The sequence below is a fragment of the Myotis brandtii genome, unplaced genomic scaffold (assembly GCF_000412655.1).
Source record: "Myotis brandtii unplaced genomic scaffold, ASM41265v1 scaffold681, whole genome shotgun sequence".
NCBI classification, from domain to species: Eukaryota; Metazoa; Chordata; class Mammalia; order Chiroptera; family Vespertilionidae; genus Myotis; species Myotis brandtii.
The window spans coordinates 146,473-171,838 of NW_005370660.1; the positions used below are offsets into that span (position 1 = coordinate 146,473).

General features: G+C 35.9%; 2 protein-coding genes across 2 annotated transcripts in view; both read left to right on the forward strand.

Moving 5' to 3' along the window:
• LOC102240992 (odontogenic ameloblast-associated protein) overlaps positions 1-5,376 on the forward strand; it is a 28,596-nt gene extending 23,220 nt beyond the window's left edge. Inside the window, exon 11 of the mRNA XM_005881641.2 lies at positions 5,212-5,376. Within this exon, the coding sequence (XP_005881703.1) occupies positions 5,212-5,376 (165 nt within the window). The remainder of the gene's footprint in view (positions 1-5,211) is intronic.
• A 6,193-nt stretch (positions 5,377-11,569) lies between these two features.
• Positions 11,570-25,366, forward strand: part of CSN3 (casein kappa) — a 16,853-nt gene continuing 3,056 nt past the window's right edge. Inside the window, exons 1-3 of the mRNA XM_014529479.1 lie at positions 11,570-11,628; positions 19,316-19,377; positions 24,530-24,562. Of these exons, the coding sequence (XP_014384965.1) occupies positions 19,324-19,377; positions 24,530-24,562 (87 nt within the window). The 5' untranslated portion in view covers positions 11,570-11,628; positions 19,316-19,323. The remainder of the gene's footprint in view (positions 11,629-19,315; positions 19,378-24,529; positions 24,563-25,366) is intronic.

The following is a 25,366-nucleotide window of genomic DNA, read 5'->3' on the forward strand; positions in this document are numbered from 1 at the left end:
CAGTATAGTGCATATGGCTGGCTATCAGTCCAGATATAGGGATTATGTATTTTTGTCTGCCAAGAGCATCTCCTCCTGCTGAAAAAGGCTTCCCCCCACCCCCATTTAAGCAATCCTATCCTGTATAATCTATCTATACTAATAAAAGGATAATATGCTAATTAGACTGGGTCAACCGGCCATTTTCCGGATGTCTGACTTGCTTCCGGACAAAGCCATGGTGATGGGGGCCGATGCAGAGGCAGTTAGGGTTGAGATCAGGCTGGCAGGCGAGAGCAGTTAGGGGTGAGATCAGGCTGGCAGGGGGTTAGGGGTGATCAGGCTGGCAGGGGAGGGCAATTGGGGGTGACAAGGCCTGCAGGGGAGGGCCATTGGGGGCGACCAGGCTGGCAGGGGAGGGCAGTTGGGGGCATTAGGCAGGCAGGCAGGTGAGTGGTTAAGAGCCAGTGGTCCTGGATTGTGAGAGGGATGTCCGAGAGGTCCCAGATTGGTGAGGGTGCAGGCCAGGCTGAGGGAAACCCCTCCTCCCGGTGCATGAATTTCATGTACCAGGCCTCTAGTAGATTATAATCATTCCCAATAGGATACTTAGAAAATAAATTTTTAATTAGGGAAATTAAAGAAAAAATTTAAGTAAGAGCAGAGACAACATTATGTGAAGTGATAAGTTTTCAATATACGGGATACACTCAATTTCCAAAAAACCACAAATAGATATAATTGGTAGTTACTCAACCAAAGTTTCAATGAAACTGTAAATGTTGGTTATTCCCCAATTTCAACACATTGTGATGGTTGATTACTCAACAGAGTCCTAACTGATCCCAGGGAGAGGCCTTCAAGCCACAGACTTCATTCCACTTACTTCTGAGTGTATAAAACAGCTGTAATATCTCAGGGCCAGTCATTTTCCATTTCCTACAGTGGCATTATAGAGAAGAAACTGACCGGAGAGTCTGAGGTAAGAAAAGTGTTACATACCATTGTAAACTAAGATATATAATTTATATAGAAAAATATAGATACACACATATCCTGTAAACTGCCACAGGTAAAATTATTGATACTGTCATGTAATGGTTACTTGGGAATTTGTAATCTAAGTAATTAGACAATCATTTAAAGTAAAACTTTTTCTTAAAATCTTCACCCAGCTATAGTAAGTTCATATTTTAGAATGACCACAAATAAATCTTTTTGGGGATGGAGGGCTGGCTGGGTGGCACACTGAGATGGTTACAGAGTGAGGCTCATCATTTTGAATTGCATGGGTCTCAATGCAATACCAGGAAACATGCAATACCAGATATTCTCTAAAGTATGCACAACCGCTGCTTTATTTGTAGCCTCCTGTTTTACCTTTAAAATGTTCTGTATTTACATTCCAGTTTGTGACCTATCATGCTGATTTTAACATAAAATTACTTGAGGGTTTTCTTATAAATTCTTGTATAAAATTGATGCTCCAGGAAGATACTTCCAATGTTTTCAGAGACATACATCCATATACTCCTCTGGGTGCTGCAGCTTGAGAAGTAGTTGGTAATTATGCTATGTCCTGACTACAAGATACGATCTAGAAGTCTGGGATGTGGCTTATTTACGCTTTGCTTAATGTGGTTTTGAATAATTCTTGAAACCTTGAATATTTTACTGTTGTAAATGCTCAGCTTGAAAACTATCTTCTCTAAAATTGTCTCCTGAATTTTTTTTCTTCTATCTGCTCTCAATTTTTGTGATTTCTACGTATAGTGTTTGTGACACATTACCTTACATTATAAAAATATCTGTATCTGTCTTTCCTTACTGTCTGCCAGATGGCAGAAATCATGCTTGATCATTAGATCCCTGATAGCACCTAACACAATGCTTTGCACATAGTGGTCATTATTATATGGAATGTTGTTTAAACTTCCTGAGGTCTCAAAAATAAACTTTGCACATAGTTAAACTATGTGTGAATATATGTATGTCTGTGAGGAGCATACGTGTGTGTGTGTGTGTGTGTGTACATATAACATTTTTACTGTTAATTGCCTTTACTGCCAGTCTTCCTATATAATTTTGAACTTGATCATTTTGTCACCATCATAACATAATCTGTGTTTTTTTAAATCCCAATTTGAATTTTGATCTATATGATAAACAATGAAGACAATATGACCATGACTTAAAGACAATATGATTAGATCTTGAGTACATATTTTTCTGTTACATTTTATTCTTCAGTCTCATAAATATGTCGGAAGCATTAAGAGGTGATAAAATCCCCCTAGAATCTCAATTAAGCACCGCAAAGCCACCCCAAAATAATAATAGTGACTTAGATAATTGACATGTTCCTTAATGCAAAACTTTAAATAATCTTTAGAAAACTTTGTAATGTATAGACCTATAATAGTGTGCTTACTAAGGTCCCTGAAAGCAGAAACTTTCTCACATCTATATATGCCTGACATTAGAACAGTGTCTGACACTTACTTGGTGCTCAAAAAATACTTCATGAGCAAATAAATGAATACATATGAGGGCAACCTGAAGAAAAGTGCCCCAGTCAACCCCTCTTTTCAACTTGATTGCCTCCCCACCCCTAATATGTTCTCTAGTTCTACTGTAGCTGCACCATGACAAAGAAGTGGATTAAGGCCCTGGCCAGTGTGACTCAATTATTTGAAGTGTCGTCCCATACACCAAAAGGCGGCAGGTTAAAAACACAGCTGATTGATGTTTCTCTCTCTCTCTCTCTCTCTCTCTCTCTCTCTCTCTTCTCTCTCTCTCTAACTCTCACTCTCACTCTCCTTTTCTTTTTCATGGACACAGACAATAGTGTGGTGAAGGCTTGGGGAGTAAGGTGGAAGGGGGCAGGAGTGGAGTGGGGGGGGATTAATAGGGGAAAAGGGGGATATCTGTAATACTTGCAACAATAAAGATAAATTTAAAAAATAAAAATAAATAAATAAAATGGTGAATTAAAAGAAGGGGGTTAATGACTAGTGATAGCATCAATTAGGGGAAATTACCCACTCATATTTGAAGTCAAGTAATAGATATATGTTTACTGTATTAGTGACAAAATTTTTTAAATGCTGAAGATTCTATGTTTTATTGTCCAAATCTCTATTAAATATGTGATTGATTAAATATTTAATTGAACTCAGTTTTCTCAAATATTTTAGCAACCATAACTAATATATTAATTATAACACAGTATCATAAGATAAAGAGTTTACAATGAAAATTAAAATAAAATAAAATGCTTTGGAAATGCCCTTTGCCAAATGTCAATAATTAGCCCCTTTAAACACCATGGAATATTTTGGGTTGTCTAGAAACTGATGCAAATAATTCTGTCACCTAAATTAATTTTTTGGTCATTATTATGTGGAATGTTGTTTAAACTTCCTGAGGTCTCAAAAATAACTGCTTACCCCCACAATGACATTCTTTTTATAAACTGAGGTATTATTTCATTCCAGAAACTACTTTTATTACTGTGTTCAGATGAAGTATTATCCTTCAATAATATGTGAATGTTTGTTTTTAAAATATTTGATGTCATATAGTTATAAAATTATAAAGTACCTTTGATTTTACCTGGAAAACAATGTTCTTCATTAACAAATAGTTTGAGGCCCCAAGATTATAAAGTGTCTTGACTAACATCAAAGAGCTATTGATAATGCAATATACACTATAACTGGATCGTTTGATTTTATGCAAACATTTGGTCTTTTTGCTGACTTTTAGGCTACTTCTGCATAAGATGAAAGTTCTTCTTCTGATCACAGCCATCTTGGCAGTCTCTCTTGGTTTCCCTGTAAGTATCCATTCTACACTCCAGAATATTTACCAATTTACTAATTTTTTGTTCTAATCAGGAATCCTAAGATTTTTTCCCCCTCCACACAGTATGCTACTTTATAAACATGCCTGACATCTGTGCTTTTTTGCTATAATCTGTTTACTTCTTTTTTATTTTTTTAACATAAACATTATAGTCTAGAAAATATTATAAATCATGTATTATTCACTGCATAGCTCAAGTCCACATAGCCTTGCTACAGTGGTGAATTTGAATCATTTAAAATACATATAAATATTTTTTCAGAAAAATAGTTTCTACACTATTTTCTGGATATGTAAATCCTAGATTTTTTAAAAACAAATACACAGAGTTAGGTAATGGGTAGTCCATTTGAACTTCAGGTCTCCCAAGATCAGGAAAGAGAACCACGAAGTGTAAGTTATATTTTCTCTTTTTAACATGTAAGATTTCCATGAGAAATATCCAAAACTATGGTTAAAGATACTCCCTTATTCAAACTTCTCAAACTGTAGAGAAATTCTTAAAGAGCTTAGGTATTAGCACTCAACAATGTAGACTCCAGGGATTTGATCTCTGCTTATAAGAATGGAATTACCTGAGCTTCGCATGTAACAGTGGGATCCGTATTGAAACATGAACCACTGTGTAGCAAATTGTTATATCTTTTTCTAAACTTATCAAGCCTAATGAAGGCTCATAATTGCTCATGGCCCTATTCTGCTTTAACTCTACCAAGTCCATTCCAGGGAAAGATAATAATAATAATAATAATAATAATAATAATTCTTACTATTTTCAGTGTTAAATTCACAAAAAAAGACTATTTGGGGCTAAACAATTAATCAAAAAAAATTAAAGAGGAAAGAAAATTTGAAAAGGGGGAGTTTTATTTAGGAATTTGTTTATACTCATAAAAATATTGTTATCTGAAAAGAAGCATGGTGTTTAGGCTAAAACTATATGGTGTTAAGGATACAGAACTTGATAAAGATCTGGATAGAAGATGGACAGGGGGGAAGGGGAGAAAGAAGAGATAAAGAGGAGAGTGTGTTTAATTCATGATTTGGGTAAAGACCTTGTATAAAGGCAAAGGGAGAAATTTGATGCCCTCTTACCCACCCCCTCTCTCTTGACCTTATAATTATAGAAGCAATTATCAGAAAAATTTGGCTATAAGTATAAAGATACAAGAACACAAGTTACCACTAAGTAATTTCCTAAAATTATTCAAAATGATGCAAATTAATCAAATCCTTATTCATAGTACATATAGAAAAGGTAAATGATTTTAGAGCTTCTAAAGCCTAAGATCCACATGTTAAAAGACTATTTTATCTCTCCTTTTAAAGAGTAAAACAAGCCTTTTAATTTCTTTTGTTCAACAGGTGAGCGGGAGCAACGAATCACCAGCACTGTATTATGTGCCTCCTTACCGATATCCATTTGGCCGATATCCACCATTCCCATACCAAGGATACCCCTGGTTTAGATATTACTACTTCCCTGTTCCAATACCTCTGCCTGACCCTACACCTATTAGTGGACAGTAAACAAAAAAGTGTCCCAGTGCAATTTAAGATGAAATGAGTGGTAAGTATACAAAGTATAAAGCATGTATTTTTTTAAGTTTGTTGTCTGTGGATTGGAATGCATCATTCCATGCAAAATAAAATTACAAATTTGTTGTTGTTGTTAATCCTCACCCGAGAAAAATTTTCTACTGACTTTTAGGGAGAGTGGAAGAGAAAGGGAAAGACAGAGAGAAACATCGATGTGAGAGAAACACATTGGTTGTCTTCTTCACAAACCCCGACTAGGGCCCAGGCCGGGGAGGAGCCTGCAACCAAGGTACATGGCTTTCACCAGAGTCGAACCCTGGACCTTTTGGTCCATAGGCCGACACTCTATTCACTGAGCCAAACTGGCTAGGGCTAAAATTACAATTTTTAAACTTAGCCACACTACTAAATTACCATTTGTTTCGATTTTTTTTTCTCTGATAGAGATTGTTAGGGTGTCTACTCAGAGGTACATACACGTGTCCTCCCATGATCCAATCAACATAGCAGTTTAAATCTCTCATTTTCTGTGATGTAATAGAAACAAACAATTTCTTATTAAAATATTTTTATAAAATGTTTTTAACATTTTTCTATTATAATCAACATCTGTGTATGTTGGGCTGAATCAGAAGGCTAAAGAAGGCAAAACTTTAACCAAAGTTCAGATCTTAATAAATGGACTTTTGGATCTAGGATCTTCCGACTACTCCTTAGAAAATTATGTATTTTTCTAATTAATTTTAAAACTCCAAATTTAGTCACATTATTATAAAAATTCTGAAGGCTGAATGTTCGTTATAATAAAGACCCCTATCATCTTATTATATCAAAAACAAAGTTAATGGTTTGTCAATTACCAGATAAATTGAGGGGAAGTAGACTATATTAAAGATTATATTAGGACCCAGAGGATTATTTTGTTTCCTAGTTTTTAGAAAAACAAAATTCAGCTAATACTGCCTCTAAAGGACTTCTGTCCTCTTTCTTGCATTTACTCAGTGTACCTGAGAAGAAAGTTTTCCAGTTCTTGAATTAGATGTACTTTTGAGACAATATTTGTAATTAAAAAGCAAAAACTTTTCAAGTTCACAAACCAGTATTACATGAAATGTTGAAATGTATTCTTTAAGAAGAAGAAGAAGGGGGAAAAAATGAAAGATAAAATGTATAAACATTAAAATGGCAATAAATACATATCAACAATTGAATCTATAAATCAAAATAAACAAATAAGAAATCTAATGAACAAGATAAACTGGTGAATAAAATAGAATCAGAGGCATGGAAACATGGAACAGATGGCAAATCTCAGATGGAAGGGGGAAGGGGAGGCAGGAAGAGATTAACCAAAGATCTTACATGCATATATGCAGTACCCATGGACACAGACAATTGGGTGGTGAAGGCCTGGGGTAGGTTGGGAACCAGTGGAGGAGTTTTTTAAAAAAGAAACTGTAAGTTCACAAGCAAATGATCCATTAGGATTAATAACTGTATGCCCATGATTTATTGCAGGTCACTAAAACTGATTGTGAGCCACTTCTTTGAAGAATCAATAATCCTGTTAATAAAAGAAAAATAAATATAATTGAAGTAACATACAGTATTCTCTCATCAGTTCTTTACTGGTCCTCTTTTGTTGACATAAAAAAAAATACTGTGGTTTTCTATTTTCTAAATGTGCATTGACAGGGCCTCGCTGAAGTAGCTCAGGTGAAGAGTGTTAGACTAAAGATCTAGATGTGCATTACCGGTAATTATGAAAAATAAAATTTAACAAATTTTAATATACACTTCTTGATGATTAAACATTCTAGGAAAAGTATGGGGAGTGGAAGTAACCAAAATCAACCAGCCCTGAAATACCTTGAATGAAAGTCTATTTGGCAGCTTATGCTCTACAGTTGCACTGATTGTATTAATAGAGCCAGAGGTTGATTTAGTTTTTTAAAAAAGTATGAGTAATTGAGTCTCAATTACTCAAGTAAATCTGTACTTTATTTACAGTAGGGTATTAAGCTTGATGTATGGGTAAAGGATATCAAAAGCAATCAAGTACTGTCCCTAACTTCAAAAAACTCATAATGATTGAGATCCTAAAAACATTTTTATCATGCTTGTAGGTTACAAAGTTCTTTCTTTGAATCATTATAACATAAAATCTACATATATAAAAGTCTAAGTGACAGAAAGTATGTCTGTTCAACTAACTGGCTGGTACATATGATGCGCACTGGCAATCTAAAAATAAACTGACTTGCGCATGTGCGATACATATAAAGCTCTCGCTGGTGCCAATTGCACGGGTGTGTTTCAATCTGTCATTGTTGATTGTGAATTTGGTTGTTTTTGTTGGCATTCTGAAGCTGAAAGTGGCATCGTCGACACAATATGAATGAAGACCAACTATTGGCACAACTGTCCCCCTCTGACACTGGCCTCCATTTAAATTAATTCGAAGACAGTTTCCTGTGATGCCAGCATTTGCGATGACTATTAATAAATCATAAGGACAAACGCTAGACAGAGTAGGCATATTCCTTCCTTAACCCATTTTTGGATATGGTCAGTTATATGTTGCTTTCTCTCTAGTTCAAAGACCATGTGATGTTAAAGTTAAAGTTGTAAATACTTCATCACAAGGGAAATTAGTCAAGCACTCTGAAAGTGTTTTTATTCTTAATGTGGTATACAGGGAGATATTAGAATAATTGGTCAGTTATATGTTGCTTTCTCTCTAGTTCAAAGACCATGTGATGTTAAAGTTAAAGTTGTAAATACTTCATCACAAGGGAAATTAGTCAAGCACTCTGAAGGTGTTTTTATTCTTAATGTGGTGTACAGGGAGATATTAGAATAATTTTAATCAATTTATCAGTCATAGTTTTTATCAATGTTGTTTTTACATCATGTTTTTGTTGTTTTTTTATCATGTTTTTATTGTTTTTGCATTATGTTTTTGTTTTTATATCATGTCTTTGTTGTTGTTATATCATGTTGTTATTGTTTATTTACTAATCAATTTATATATTATTTTCATATACATTTTACTAATTTTCTTTCATCTCTGACACTTCTATTGTAAAGAAAGGGTGAATAGTGATATTAAAATATTTCTTCTAATTAATTTCCTTTCAATGTGCATGAATCCATGCACTGGGCCACTAGTCTTTACATAATCTTTGTACAGTAATCACATTTCTAATATGGGGAAACTGAAGATCATGAAAGTCCTGTGGACCTACACAGTCATAGATCAAGTATGTGGCAGAAGAGAAATACAAAACCAGGTCATTCCAATTCCTCGGCCTTTGTTTCAGCTGCAGGTCTACTAAAACAAATTTTGAGCCCAGGACTCCATGATGGCAGTGCCAAAGACTAGTTAACCCCATCTTTTTTCACTTTATTTCAGGAGGAAAAATCAAACCCATGCGAAAAAGGGAGACTGCTACCCATCTCCCCCTCTGTTAATGCCTCCCATGCTGCCACCAATGTTATCTTTGAAAACACATGCTGACTTATGTTTCTGACTTGCTCCAATGCCTTGGAAGGCTTCTTATTGCCTACTAGAGGCCCGGCGCACAAAATCATGTGTGGGTGTGGTCCCCAGGCCAGGCCTGTGATCAGGGCCATCTTCCCTGGCTGCCGGCAGCTGGCCCTGCCCCCTGCCGCCAGCCACCTGGTTCCCTGTTCACCATCCAGCAATGGGAGCCTGACAGCCGGGGGAGGGACCAAGAGGTCAGCTGTTCCTGTCTGCTCACCAGCCCCACCCCCACCGCTGGTCGCCCTCTGTGTGTGGGGCAATTGGCAGGATGGGGGCCTTAGCCTGGTGTGCCCACATCCCCCACCACCCACCCCAGGTCTCTGTTCACCATCGTCAATTGGAGGCTGCCGGCCGGGGAAAAGGACTAAGAGGTGGTCAGTGCACCTCATAGTGACTGGTCAAGCCAGCTGTGGGCAAACTAAGGCCCGCGGGCCGGATCCGGCCCGTTTGAAATGAATAAAACTAAAAAAAAAAAAAACCGTACCCATTCCTGTCTGCTCACCAGCCCCACCCCCAAAGCTGGTCGCCCTCTGTGTGGGGGGCAATTGGCAGGACGGGGGCCTTGGCCTGGTGCACCCACATCCCCCCCACCCACCCCGGGTCTCCGCTCACCATTGGCAATCGGAGCCTGCCGGCCGGGGAGAGGGGCTAAGAGGTGGTCAGTGCACCTCATAGTGACTGGTCAAGTGGTCATTCTGGTCATTCTGCCATTGTGGTCGCTGGACTTTTATTATATAGGATAGTATAAAATCCGCTTTCCTTTGCATGGCATCCAAGGCCTTCTACATACTAACCTCAAGCTTCTTTTCAAATGCCCTGCCATCAGCCCAGCCTCTCTTACAGCCCCTGCTGTCACACAGGCCATTGCCATTCTCCACAACTGGCCTTCACTCTCACACAGCTGTGCCTTTGCTTATGCTGCCCTCTCTTCATGGAATGTCCATTCCATTCCTGTGTTTTAGTGTGTAAATCCAATTTATCTTTCAAAACCTAAATCCAATATTATGACTTTCATGAGAAACTTTCTCCTATCTCTCCAAACAGAATGAATCACGAATCACTTTCACGCTTCCCCACTGCATTTTTTCACTTATTTATGACTCTTATTATGCTTTAGCTTCCAATAAATAATATATTTCTATAGCCTTCTTGAGGAGATTGTAAGTTCCTAGAGTATCATAATAATATAACCATTCCCCAGTACTTAGCAGAGTAGAAGGTAGTTGGTGAATGTTTGATAAATGAAAGATATTAATAAGATCTTCACACTTTTCATTTCCAAAATATATATTTTTATATCTCTGACCTATATCAATGCTGTGGCTGACCAGCAGACCCTGTGGAAGAGAGGGCTAAGGGACTGCCTGGCTAAAGGAACCAGGCATCCTCGATTGCCTGCCTTGTTAGGCTTTTATTGTAGCAGCAGTTTGAGATAAAGTTTATCTTTTAGATACAATCAGTAGGGAAATTAATCTTGGGAGGACACATGTGTTTGTAGTGTCTTTTAAGTAAGGACACCCAAAGGTTAAGCATAAGGATTCCAGTAAACACCCGGGGGTCTGCATATGCACAGACTTGTTTGGAAAAGTCAAGGAATAATTAGGGGCACTGCCGTCGACACTCCCATAAGTTGGAATTTCAATATACAGGGCAAGTGGCCTTCCACACACTTCCCTTTTCTCAGAATGTTCTCCTTACAAACTTTCCAACCAAGTCTCGTGTGCTCCCCAATATATCAATATATAATTTAGCTAAAGATTCCTTTTTGTGAGAGAAATCAAAAACTTCTTAAGATAAATATTTAAATGATAACAGTTCTTTCTTAGTTACAACACTAGCATCTATCCTCTGTTACAGAAATTGTAGGGCCCATAAAATGTCAAGTTGTGAATAAAATTATTTGTTCCAAGACAATGCAAGAATCAAAAAATATATTTATGTCTATGTCTTAAGTATTTAACATTTGTGTCAGCTTTGTAAAAAGACAAGTTTAGAGTTTTTTAGTTTAACAAGTATATTTTCTCTTTCATATAAAGTAAAATGCACATAGCCAAAGCTTTGTGAACTTTACTGAGGGACAATTTGTCCAGATCACCAGTTCCCATAAATCCCATAACAGACACTCTAGAAACAGAACTCTGAAGGAGGAAAAGGTAGCAGGTGGTGATGAAAATAAACTTTCTTGTGGTACACGACAGGAGTCATCCAACAAGATTGCACAATGAGCCTTCCATTATGTCACAATGGCAGCCTTTGTCCCTACAGGTAAATTATCAGAAAATTATAAAAATTCTCTTTGAACAAAGATTACATTTCTCCACCCAAGTTTAAATTGTTCATAGCTGAGACCCTTAGCGTCATGAAGGAAATTCTGCCATGACCCATAAACTGGCTATGAACCAAGGCCAGCCTAATGAGCCTTTTGGCATGATTTAAACAGGGAAACTGCTGTCTCCCTTAGCCATCTTCAGGGATTATATGTTCCTCAAACAATAAATATTCATTGTTTTGTATGAAAGTCAGTGATCCCAGTTAAAACTATGGGAGGGACAGCAAGAAGATCAAACTGTCCTCAAAATAATTTGGTACATTGATTTTATAGGGAGTGTTTCCTAACCTTACAGTTGACAGATTAGAGGCTATTGCATGACTGAAGCAGGACATTAATGGGAAACCAAAATGAGGGGCACAAGAAGGTAGGAAATCAGAGCCTGAGGAGGGGCCAAAGCAAACCTTGGCAGCTCTGAAGTTAAGGAAGACCAGCTCTGTAATTTACTCTTTCCTCTGAGTGTGTGTGTGTGTGTCTGTGTCTGTGTGTGTGTGTGTGTGTGAAGTCTATGATATGTGTCTTTAACTCTCAGGTTAGAACTTTTATGCACCTCAAATGATGTCATTGTAACTTTTGGGGGGAGGTGGGTAGGGGAGATACTCTCATTAACATTTAACTACTAGATTTGTGAAACAAATATATGCTATTAAAATTAATCAGTTATTTCCCCCATTGGATTTTGGGCAACATCATTCCTGGTCCTGTCACCTTTGTTTATTGTGGTTGGTGGAACAGTTTCTCAACAAATCAGTCAACCAGAGTTCCACTTTTTTTTGTTATCCAATGGTTTATGGGGATAGAATCCACAAAAGCACTGTTTATCAAAGTGTGTTTCTTGAAGCATTATTTTCACCAGGTAGCTCCCCAAAATAAATATTCATCCTCAAACAGCCATTCAAAATTTACAGTATACATGCATAAGATAAAATTCTTGAGAATGCCAGCTTAACAAATCATTTTGCTTAACTACATTTCCCAAACTAAATTGACAATAGAATGATCCCCATATAAAACAGTTAAGATCAGTTTGTCCTTGAACACACTGTTCTTTTTTAAAATGTAATCAGTGATAGAGACAGAAGGCACCACTCACTATTAAATAATTTTTTATGTAAAAGTAAGCAAAGAGCTAAATTCATCTCTACTACTCTATTAGTTCCTTAGGAAGGGACTCACATGTCTTCCATATAATCTTTCAGATTGTATTAATTCTCTTAAAAAATACTAATTTTGTGCCAGTCATTGTGCTAAAACCTAGGGATTTGGGCAATTGATTTTTTTCACCTTTAAAAATCTTACAATCTAGTGAGGGGAGATAAACATGTATGAAATTTCAATAAATAAACACACCCATAAAGCATTTACAGAGTTGTTGTTTGTTTTTGAAACAGAAGGGAAACTAGTTCTGCCTACATAAATTAGGAAAGGTCCCACAGGTGACTTTGAGCTGAATCTTAATGGATAAATGGGTTATTGACAATTATATAAGCATAAACTAAGTGTTCAACAGATGTTTACTAGATGGGAAACTCTATAAAATTGGTATTTTTAATGGCATTTGGCTTCATTGGGCAAAGTAAAAGAGCAAAATTTGGGAATAAAATAATTAAAAACCTATTTTGAATTAATATATGAAGATTTTTAGCCTTGGTAGTAACGTCTGTCCTTAGAAACAAAAGGAAAATAATAAATATCTTAGTAATACTCTTGTTCAGAACATTCATTACTGTTAATTTTTCATATAGATAGAGAGGACAAATATCATCTGGTGAGCTGATGTTTGTGAATGACTAAGACATTCAAGAGAGTATGTTCCCAAAATTCCTTGTCAATTCAGTAATATCCAGGCAGAGTTGAAACTTCTGGCAAAACTTGGGTCAAACCAAGATAGCTGAAGGTAGTTAATGGCAATAGAGCAACGGGAGGCATCGATAACTGAAGTGCCCCTCCCTCCAATCACTTAAAAAAGCTTCCAGTTTCTTTCAACTACTCTAGACTTTCATGTGGGATTAAAATAAAACCAGAGGACCACACTGAAATCCAGCTGCAATCACTCAAAACAGAACTAGGCTAGAGCTCAGCTTCCCCAACAGCTGAGGGGAAGTTAGTTCAAATGCTCCCACAGGAAAATCAATCCCAGAAAACTCATCTCTAATCCACATATACTAGCTTTCAGTAAAATAAATTAGAATTCTAGGAGAATGAGATAAGACAGTATGCCTGTCCTCCTTAGTTCTTCATGACCAAGTTCTGACTTTATGCAGAAGAAAGTAATGATTTCCAAACTTTCTTCCATGTAAAAAAAAAAAATTCAGGTGCTTATTGACTATGCAGACTTCTGGGAAAACACTTTCCCTAAAAATTCAAACTTAATAGTGTGGGGTGAGACAAGAATTTGCAACTTAAACAAAGAGTTCAGATAATTAATCATTCGTGCAAAAAATTTTATTTCTAATATGTGTCAGACTTAGGTCTATGCACTGAGAAACTTATCTTCCAGTGGAAGAAGATAAAGAATGGTAAGTAAACATATACAAACTTTAAAAATCATTTTATAGTGTGATTGTTATGAAAAGTAAAAAGTGATGGAGGAAAGGAAATGACTAATTAGAAAAGGTGCCAGAGAAAGTGCTTCTAAGAAAAAAAAATTCAAGCTGAAAACTGAATAATATAAATGACACACTAATGAGAATAATTGGAGTAAAAACATTTCAGAGACTATGAACAAAAGTGAAAAGTTTTTAATTTGGGAAAGGAACAGAAAGGCCATTGAATCTTTCACTATTTTTTCCACATAGTGAGAAAAAATGCAGAAGGTGACAAGGTAAGAAGGATAGGGAGAGACTAAATTATATCAAAACTAATAGGCCCTGATGAATTATTTGGAATTTATTCTAAGTGGCTTTTAAAAAACTTTAAGCAGGAGAATAACCATATCAGTAATATGTCCCAAAAATAACATTTTTATAACTGTGTGAGGGGTAACTTTAAGGTGAAAAGAATGAAATTAGTGACACCTGTTAACATAAAAAAAACCTTGAAACCTGTAAAGAATTTTTGTGAGTTTATTTGAGCCAAACTGTCAACATATGCTGGGAAGCAGAACCTCAACGAATTGAGATAATGCTCCGGAGAATGGCGGGGTTACATTTGTATTTATACATTGCAATCAAAGGAGGGACGTAGGGGGGTTACATGAAAATCATTGGTGATAGGTTAAGGAGGAGGGATAAAGCAAAGCAGGGGAAATCCCTGGGATTGGCTAAAAAATAAAATGATGGACACATACTTAGGTGGGTGCAGGATCAATTAACATAATAATGAAGAAATTTGTGGTATCTGTCCTGGCGCCCAGCACATTTGGTTGTGCCCCAGGGGCTCCAGAAAAAGGGAAGTTACAAGTTACCCAGACATTTCAAGGATAGGTTATTATAGATGCAAAAAGACAGATAGGCTCAGTTAAGGTAAAGGTTGACCTTGTCAGTGAAGATACTGGCCTAGGACGTAACTGCCCACCATAACTGCTTTTAAAGTTTAATTTCAGACCATCCTTTGTGGTTACTTTAGGTCTCTTAGTTTGCAAGACTGCCATGCAGGCCTCTCCTGAGCTTGTCAGGTCAGCATGTGGCCCCTTTTGTCTACACACCAGAAAGGGAACTATTCAGATGGCCAGGTGTGAGCTATCACTAAATGGGACTGACGAAGGCAATAAAGATAAGACTAGAAAGTGATGACACATTTAGGATATGTTGTTAAGATAGGGCTTATAATTTTTCTAATGGATTGTTGGGGAAGAGGAGACAAAGATGAAGTGATTGAGAAATAAAAGAAGAGAAAAAAACACATGCATGTGAATATCACCAAAATAAGAGAAAATAGATAAAGTACATATCAGATGTAAGAAATGCTCACAGAACAATAAGTTGTTACAGGTAAAAGAATGTATATGAGTTAATAATCATCCTTTCACTTATTACAATACTAGAGGCCCAGTGCACGAAATTCGTGCACAGGTGGGGGGGTTCTCTCAGCCTGGCCTGTACCCTCTCACAATCCGGGACCACTGGCTCCTAACTGCTGCTTGCCTGCCTGCCTGCCTGCCTGATCACCCCTAACCACTCTGTCTATCTGCTTCATTGCCCCTAACCACTCACCTGCCTGCCTGATTGCCCCTAACCACCTCTGCCTTGGCCTCTGCCACTGTGGCTTCATCCGGAAGGACGTCCAGAAGGCCGTTCAGCTGTCTGGTCTAATTAGCATATTATACTTTTATTATTATAGATATTTACTTCAAAGGGCTTGAAATGTAAACTTATGAGCCCACAATAGCCTCTTACCCAGCTTCACCACTGTGTGAGTAGTTTTATGAATAGACACTGATTATCAGGATCTAAACAAAAAGAAGCTGTAGTTTGACAAAATAGCCTTGCTGGTCTTCTTCCCAGACTCCAAGGATGTTTCAGGAGTATGCCATGGCACTTAAGATGAGTATGTGACTAAATCAATGTTGGTGAGTCAGTTCCAAACTACAAACACTCTGTTTTGAGACTTCGTTCAGCACCAACCCATCATCCTGAAATTATCATAGGACTTGTGATATTCCTGTTGCTTTTCTTTGGAAAACAGTAGGGTATCTGAATAGCTCTAATATAGAATTCACCTAGTTCATCTACAATAGTCACTCAAAACTTCATAGATCTCTTAGATTGCCTTAGGTCAATATATACAGAGAATATTCAGTGTCACTAGTATTCAAGTCAATTGGACTGTGAGCTCCACAGAGCAAGGATCTTTGCTTGCTTTGGTTATTAATTTATTCCTAATGCCTGGAACAGTACCTGAAATAATTTTAGTACTCAAAGAATAATATTCAGTTTCATAAATCTCCCAAGAGAGCCAGGTTCCTATTTGAAGTGGATGGGTGACACCACTATAGAAATGTTTTTCTTTTGGTAGGGGGAAGATTCCTAGCATTCCCAGGTAAAATATATTTTCCTGCTAAACCAATATTTTAAAGTTGTTCTGAGTCTCTGGTACTTGTGAATTAAATAACAACCCAAGTGAGAATCAATATCATTTTGTAGTTTTACATCTATGACTGAGAGTTGCCATGTGGAATAAAATACCTTCTTCATTAAGAAATTGACCAGACCATAATCTTCCAATTATCACTTGGTCATCAAAACCAAAGGAACAGTGTGACTAAACAGTCCAAATAGAATGGCTGGTCTTATTTCTTTAACAGCTGTTTTAGCAATTTTGAAACTCAGACACCTTTCTCTGAACAGCAGAAGCCAACTATTCTGAGAAATAGAAAATTTTAATTTACTCTGTACAACCTAGATAAACATTCTAGGGTTATGAACATTTTCCTAACACTCTAAGACATGAAATACTTCTAAGAAAAAGACAGGAATGTAAAAAAAACCCACAATGCTGATATTATTTCTTGTTTGTACTCTGGCAGTCCTACATGGATTCCTGTAAATACCTCAATTAGGCCAGGCCTTCACGGCTAAAGTGAAGTCACAGTTAACATTTTCCCCAGAGAAATGCAAGCAAAAGAAAATATTATTTCCTGAGTTATCTAGGCAAATTGTTTGCTTAACTGTATTTTACGAAAATACCCTTCCCTCATATTGGTGGCATTTCAGAAAGAGCTGAAAATTGACATAGAAAAATTATCCCCAATTCAATAATTAAATTTTTTAGATCCTTAATGGTTCACCTATATTATTGAAATTTAAAAATCTGAATACAATTTTGATTCATAAAAAATTAAAAATCAACCAGTTGATAGCTTATATATTAAATGCTTATACCATGAACTTATTTAAGAATACATATTGCAGCTCAAATGCAAATGACTTCCCACTTTATATTGATTAAAATATTTTACATTTGGATTTAACTTGTAAGAAATTGCACTTGGGTATGTAAGAGGTGGTAACTTTTCTAATTTTTAAAGGTCAATAGTTGTAATTCTAGGAGAAAAGTGTGTAAGAGGTGGTAACTTTAATTTTTAAAGGTCAATAGTTGTAATTCTAGGAGAAAAAAGTCCAACTGCAGCTCATAATATATGTAGGGTTGCTTGATATCCAGGTTCTTAAACTAAAAAGAAACATTTAAAATATGAAAATGTGGCTAGCTATTTTTAATTCTAACAGTAGCTTTAAATTCAAATTGGTGGGATTAGTTCATTATGAATGCAATTAATATTTTAAAAATGCCTCTATACTTCTTCATAAAACATAAAAATGAATTATTTAAAAGGTGTGAATAGTCTCTTTTCAAGCTTTATGAAAGGTAACTCTATTTCCCCCTCTACATTTCATTAACTAAGATCGACCCAAAGATAACCCGGCTGTCATCAAATCTTTCCTTTTTGTCATCTTCCTATTGGGTAAAACATAGGAGGAAAATTAATCGCATGATGTAAGGCACTAATACCCTTTAATTAGTCTTCAGTTATTTACCTTGAGACTTCTCTGGAGTTGGGAATCTAATTCAACCTACTGCCAAGCAAGACCCAACAAGCACAAGGAAAGGTAATTATATTGAAACATCAGGAGAGAATGATTCCTTTTCACACTGGCTATTAATAACACTATCAAAGTTATTCTAGAAGTACATTTTCTTCCTTTGAGCTTTAAATTGTTAAGCTTGAATACATATTGACATCATTTTGAAATTAGTGTCTAATCTAAACCTTAGATTTTGTATAGTGCTATGATCAAATTTATTTTGAATTTTACTTGGGTTAAAGTCAAGGTTTGATATTGGCTACACTACTGAACGTGATGTAAATTCTAAAATAAGAAGGTGTTCAAGACAATGAACCTGTCCCTACAGACAAATTCAGAGGACTAACTTCTCAGGAAGATGAGTGTGTTATAATAATTCACATGGATCCCTTAATTCATTTCTAATTTTATTTTTATCCAAGTGACATAATTTTATTTGTTATAATATAGCTTGTTTTAAAACATGCCTTTCATATCCTCATAAAAGGTGAATAATTCTATTTCACAGTAAGGCAAATTTAAGTACTTCATAGGTTTAAGTAGGTGATAAGCTAAGTATCATCTTATCTCTCTGATTTCTGTTTATACTAAAAAGGGAGGAATTACTATCATTTTACAGAATGTTTGTGTGTGTGTGTTATATAATTTTGTGTGAACTGAAGAGTTCAGATTCTTACAAATTCCTGTTAGATCAATCATGAAATTATAGAATTTTAGAAATCACCTTGTTTAAACCTTTATTTTACAGATAAAATAGGTAAGGCCCGGGCAAAGGAAATCACTTGGCCAAAGTTACACAAGTAGAGACAGAGCCTGAGATAGGACTCGGTTCTCTAAAGGAAAGTAGTCACATCAGTCTCTAATTCAAAACCACTCAACTGGTTTTGTTTTTTACAAAGCCAAGCCTAATTCTTTAACCTGGCATATAAGGCCTGTCCCTTTTCTTCCCTAAACTTTCTTCCCAGATTTCTTTCTCTTCTCATCAAACACTTCATTCCAAATGCCCATGGGTCTTCCCAAGCTTTCTCCTCTACTTGAAAATTTTCTCTCCCTATAATATTCATCTCTGCATGGGCAAATGCCACCTACATGCTATCTCTTACATAAAGAATTCTTAATGGAAAACTGATCTATAGAAAACCACTTTTGGGGCATTTTCACTTTCTTTCCTCTTATGGTAATTTGCATATGGTCCAACTCTCTTCCTAAAACCGATGCTACCTGCTGGCAAGAGCAAATCACCATGATAAACTCAACACTTGACACACTGCCTTTTTCCTAGTATATTCTTGGTATATGGTAAATAGATTATTAACCTTGTAATGATACTTTCAGTAATATAGCCAAAAATTAAAATTATAAATTATATACTCCAAGTTTGGGTGTTCCAAAGCTTTTGATAAAATAGATTTTCCACATTGGCTAAATCAATCTGCTTTTATTTCCTTAAAAAAAACACACTGTTTTAAATCACTCCTAAATTATTAGTAACAGACCCTTTTAATTTAATAGTTTTAATTTCAATTTTAGGTGCAATTATGAAGAGGTTTTTCCTAATTTTGAATATCCTGGCATTCATCTTGCCTTTTTTGGTAAGTTAATTTCATCTAATCAATTTATATTGATACTTTGAGAAATTTTATTTAAGAGGTTTAATTATATAAATTTATAAATACATTTATACATTATAAAACAAAATAATTGCATATTGGATATATTTTCTTTAAAGTAATTTCTTTTATATTTATTTATATTATACAATTAAAGTCTTGTTCTTCTGAATATCCTTTTAGTTCCCAGGAATTAAGAAATCCCACTTTATCATGTATAGAAAACCTTTAAAATTCTAATACTATAGAGAAAATACATTACAAGGGGGGACTAAAAATCTTTTTGAATTATAAAATGCTCTAAAAATAATTTATAAAGAAGAATACGGAAATTACAGTTGAGGATCAGACTCTAATCTTATAACAACTCCAATCTCTTCAGGAAATAAATTCTTAGGAGATTAGAAGTTTTTTCAAGCTTTCATTTTTTTTTTCCCCCATTCAAAACCATTTAGTGAAAGTTACCAAATAATTGTCATCAAGAAGCCTTGCCCATAAGGTTATAATGACATGGAACAGTATAATGATCAAAATATTTACAATAGCAGCTTCTTAGTGTTCTGTATTTGTAGATTATATAATGTTTTCATATATATTACTAGAGGCCTGATGCACAAAATTCTTGCAAGGGGCTCAGCCCCCACTGCCCCCACAGCTGCCTCGGCCCCCATCTGCCACGCCGCGGTTTTGTCCGGAAGGTCGTCTGGAAGGATGTCCGATCTAATTAGCATATTACACTTTTATTATTATAGATTGTATAAGACCAAAATAAAGCTTTAACATTTCTCCTTTCACATGTATCTATGCATATGCAAATACATAGTCACAAGAGATTGATCTGTGGGGAACTATCCAAACTCTCTGAATTAGCATCATGAATATGCTCACCTTTTCCTCTGCCATTTGAAACTTTGTTGTGCTGGCTTGTGAGAAAATATACAGGAAAGCAATTTTTAAAATGTCAAATCATTAGTGTTCATTGTTCATCTTTGACAATTGGAAGAGTGGAAAGGACATAGAAAAAAACAACATCAAGGATGATGTTGTATTTAAAGGGGTCAGAATCCTGTTCATGTTCTTGATTTTAATTTTTAAACATATCAAATAATAGAAGAAGAAACAACCTCATCCGTGTCAATGTTAAAGTCTCATGAACTTGGCTTGGGGGAGAAAGGAAAAGTGCTCAGGCTGTCAGCATGAGTAATGAAATAGTCATTCCTCGATTACTCAAGCTTTTGCAGCAATTTCAAAGACATTGACACATCTACCCTTAATATTCAAATATTATGGGACCTTTTGTTATACTCTTCCTATTATGTCAACTGACTGATTCCTTCCCAAAGATTATATGCATTAACAACTTTATGGTTTTTAGGTATTTTCTTAAATTACATGTGTATTAAGGTTATTGGACCAAGAAAAAGGTTTTGGAGTTTTTTCTTTTAATTTTTTGTACTTGTTTTCATTGTTGTTTTGACTATTGCTCTGTTTTATTTTCATGTTCATTTGGTGAGTCCAGGCACTTATTTGCCAACAGCAAGAATAGAAAGGCAAATATAAAATGATGTAATATCATTGTCTCAAACATAAAATGAAATGATGTAATATGGTCAACTCTTAGATCATAAGATTTGGAAGGGCACTAGTCCTTGTTTCATAATTCATTTATTATTAAATTTAGACTTGCTTTTAGGTTAATATCTCTTAAACAATTGTATTATATAAATTATTGGTGCAAAACTTTTTAAAAATTTGAATTATTATGACTTTCACAGTATTTTCTTTTACTTATTCTTTGAAATTCCATTTTATTGTAGACACCTGTACATTTAGAACTTTGATTTTCTCTTTAAGAGATAAGCATTAAAGTTTAAATCAGAATATGATCCTCAACTGCCTGCTCTATAGCAACTTCTTCTTGAGCTACGCAGCCGTGGGCAAACTACGGCCCGCGGGCCGGATCCGGCCTGTTTGAAATGAATAAAACTAAAAAAAAAAAAAAAAGACCATACCCTTTTATGTAATGATGTTTACTTTGAATTTATATTAGTTCACACAAACACTCCATCCATGCTTTTGTTCCGGCCCTCCGGTCCAGTTTAAGAACCCATTGTGGCCCTCGAGTCAAAAAGTTTGCCCACCCCTGTAGCCTGCTCTAGCCCCCAAACAGTCCTTCCATCTTCACAAAAGTTTCAATGGACTTGAACAAATAATTCAAAAGGAGAATGAAAATTTTATAGATTTTATCATTTGATCTTATGAGTAGTCAAGATTACACAAATTAAAAGAATAATGTGATAGCATCTTTTATGTGTTCATTTAATCCTCTCTCTAAAATAAAAATAACTTAAATAATATTTATATTAGCAATTATGATATGAACTGCACAATTTTATATCCTATTGATTGGCATTATAAATTGGCACAACTTTTCTCTACAACAATATGATAGTTCCTATCAAAGGTTTTTCTTCACACTATCCCCAACCCAAAAGTCACATTTTTGAGAAAATATATTAACGAATTAATAGAAAGTATTGAAAAGGCCACTGGTATACAGATGTTATTTATCTCTCTATAATAAAACATTTTTTGAAAGAAGCCTAATGATTAACAACAGAGTGAAAAATAAACATTTCATGACATAATCATTGATCATTTATTTTTCAACCATAAGTATGAAAACTATAAGAAATATGGAAAAGCCCTAGCTGGTTTGGCTCAATGGATAGAGCATCGGCCTATGTACTGAAGGGTCCCAGGTTCAAATCTGGCCAAGGGCACATACCGGGTTGCGGGCTGAATCCCCAGTAGGGGGCGTGTAGGAGGCAGCCATTCAATGATTCTCTCTCATCATTGATGTTTCTATCATTCTCTCCCTCTCCTGTCCTCTCTAAAATCAATAAAATATATTTTAAAAAAAGAAATATGGAAAAATATTATGAGAGATTATACCTCTTCAAAAAATACTAAAACATATACCAGAAATACATAATATAGATTGACATAATATTAAGATGTTTAAGTGATCAGAATTTCTTAGTGTAGGCAAAGTTTCTATAATATTTATATTGCTATTTAAACTTTTAAACTTTAAATTAGCAATTTAGAAGAAAACAAGTCTCTATCTCAACACAACCTGAATTTTGTTCTTTTTATCAAGTTTCTGATTTATATTCCTACAACTTTCAAAAGATTTCTAGAGACTTTTTTTAATCCAAGGAGTGTGTGTGACATGCCTTAAACAAGAACAATCATTTAAAAAATATTTTATATTATGACCTCATCTCCAAAGTTTATAAAACCTTCATGACTATTTAAAGTTTCATATATATATATATCTATGGAAATTTTCTCACTTCTGATTTCCTATGCACATTGCAAACCAGATTAAGAAAAGTACTATAAAAAGAAATGAAACTTGATTTAAAAAAACATTAGTACAATGTCACCCAAATAAAATTTAATTAAAAAATTTAAAAAATATTAGTATGTATATAACATTTATATATTGATGTTATGCCAGAGGCAATTGTTTTAAATCTACATAAAACTCATAATTCTTCTTAGGAGACAGAAAAAGAGATATGCTCATTGCTCCCCTTATTTTTAACAATGTAGATTTAATACAAACAATGTTATTAATAGTTTTTATTTAAATAAATATCAAATACATTTGTTGGCACAAGAGTTAGATGACGATATTATTTTCAACCTTGAATATTTTTTCCTAGGTAATGATTTTTAAAGACAATTTAACCATGAGGTTCATTATTATTATCATTGTAATAGGTAAATTGCTGTCACTTTTTGAGTGGTTCACAGACCTTGTAGATGAAATAACCATGAAAAATGCTTTACAATATTTTACAATGCTACAATAAAAAAGAAACTATCCTAATATATAAAAGCCAAGGGTCCACAATGACCGACCGCAGGCTCCACCAAACACCAGAAGTCAGTCCTGCAGTCAGTGCTGGGTTGCTGTGGTGACCCAGCACTGACTGCTGCTGGTGCGGGGCAGAGATCCAGCACTGACTGCCAAGGGGGCTGCGGATCAGGCCCAGAGAGAGGCCTGGAGAGAGAGGCAGGGTCTGATCCTCAGCCTCCATGGCAGCTGTTGATCAGCCATTGCCTCTCTCTTTCTTTCCGGATTTCACCAGCAGCCGTGCCTCTGTTTCTCTCCATGGGGGCTGCTGATCAACCCCGCCTCTCTGATCAGGCCCGGAGATGCTTACTGGCATAGAAACCGACCAATCAGAACCAAATCTGGGTGAACTGTGAGGAGCCAATGGCTGCCTAGGAGGCAGAGCTTTTCACGCTGACTGGCATAGAAACCAACAAATCAAAACCAAATTGGCCAGCAGGGGAGGGCACTTGGGGGTGAGATCAGGCCGGATGGGAGGGCAGTTGGGGGTAACCAAGCCAGCAGGGAGGGCAGTTGGGGGCAAGATCAGGTTGGCAGGGGAGGGCCATTGGGATCGAGATCAGGCCGGCAGGGGAGGGCAGTTAGGGGCAATCAGGCAGGCAGAGACAGTTAGGGGTGATCAGGCAGGCAGGCAGGTGAGCGGTTAGGAGCCAACAGTTCCAGATTATGAGAGGGATATCTGACTGCCGGCTTAAAATGGCAGTTGGACATCCCCCAAGGGGTCCCCGATTGGAGAGCGTGCAGGTTGGGCTGAGGGACCCCCCCATAGAATAAAAGCCTAATATGCTAAGTGTCCAAACGTTCGACCAGTCGCTATGATGCACACTGACCACCAGGGGGCAGACTCTCCAACCAGTAGGTTAGCTTGCTGCTGGGGTCTGGCCGATCGGGACTGGGCAAGATGGGCCAGACACGCCCTGGAGCCCTCCTGCAGTCCCTCCCCGGCCCTGAAAGTGCACCAGTGGTGCCTCAGCCTGGCCTTCGCCTTCTGGCAATCCAGGACCCCTTGTGGGATGTCAGAGAGCCGGTTTTGGCCTCATACCTGCAGGCTAGGCTTAGGGACCCCACAGGTGCACAAATCCGTGCACCAGGCCTCTAGCGTTTTGTCTATAATATAAAAGCTTTTAATAAACACACAAAAATCTAGACCCTGCCTTTTTTAAAAAAAAAAAATGTATTTCTTACTATATCTTTGAACCTCACCAGGGTGCAGAGGTGCAAAACCAGGAACAACAAACAGTAAGTTTACTTTAATTACTTCTGGTAGAGACATGAACTTCCAAGTATAATATTCTGCAAAGTCCAATGATATTAAAATGCTTCTGTCTAAAAACTAAATAAATATTTAAATTCCATAAAAAAATCTAATAATCATTTTTAAAAACCCTTCAGCAAACATGAATCAACCTCAATGTTCTATAAATCTTGGTTTTGTTTTATAACCTAAATCATGTGTTTTTGGAATTCATGTATATTTAACAACATGAGAAAACTCTTTCATTAATTTAACATTGAGAAAATATGAAAACAAAAGCAGAATTTAATGATATCTCTCCTGCCCACTTTTTAAGACTTTGGGAAAGAACCCACTAAGCACCTTCGAGTATTTTTCCTGCACTTGTATTTACTTCCTCCTTTTGTTTCCCAAATATGTTTAAATGAATATATTTAAATGTCCCCCTTCATGACAAATGCTTGCTTACAGTGTAATTTTGTTGATTTTTTCTATTTATATGGAAAAAACCTAAAGATATATTTTGATAAATACACATAATCAGTAGAACAGAAGCAAATAAAAATGGAAAATTGCCTAAATTATATTTAATGGATAAAATTAAACTGGAAAAAAATTTAAAGTATAAATCCAGAATCTCCCACATCATATTATTTTACTATTCTGCTATAATTAATTTAGGGGAAAAACGAATGTGCCCTCAGCCTAATCTCTAGATAAATAAAATTTTAAACAATTATGAATATGTGCTGAGACTGCATATATACTAGTAAATACAAACGTATTTGTAAAATATATATATATGTATA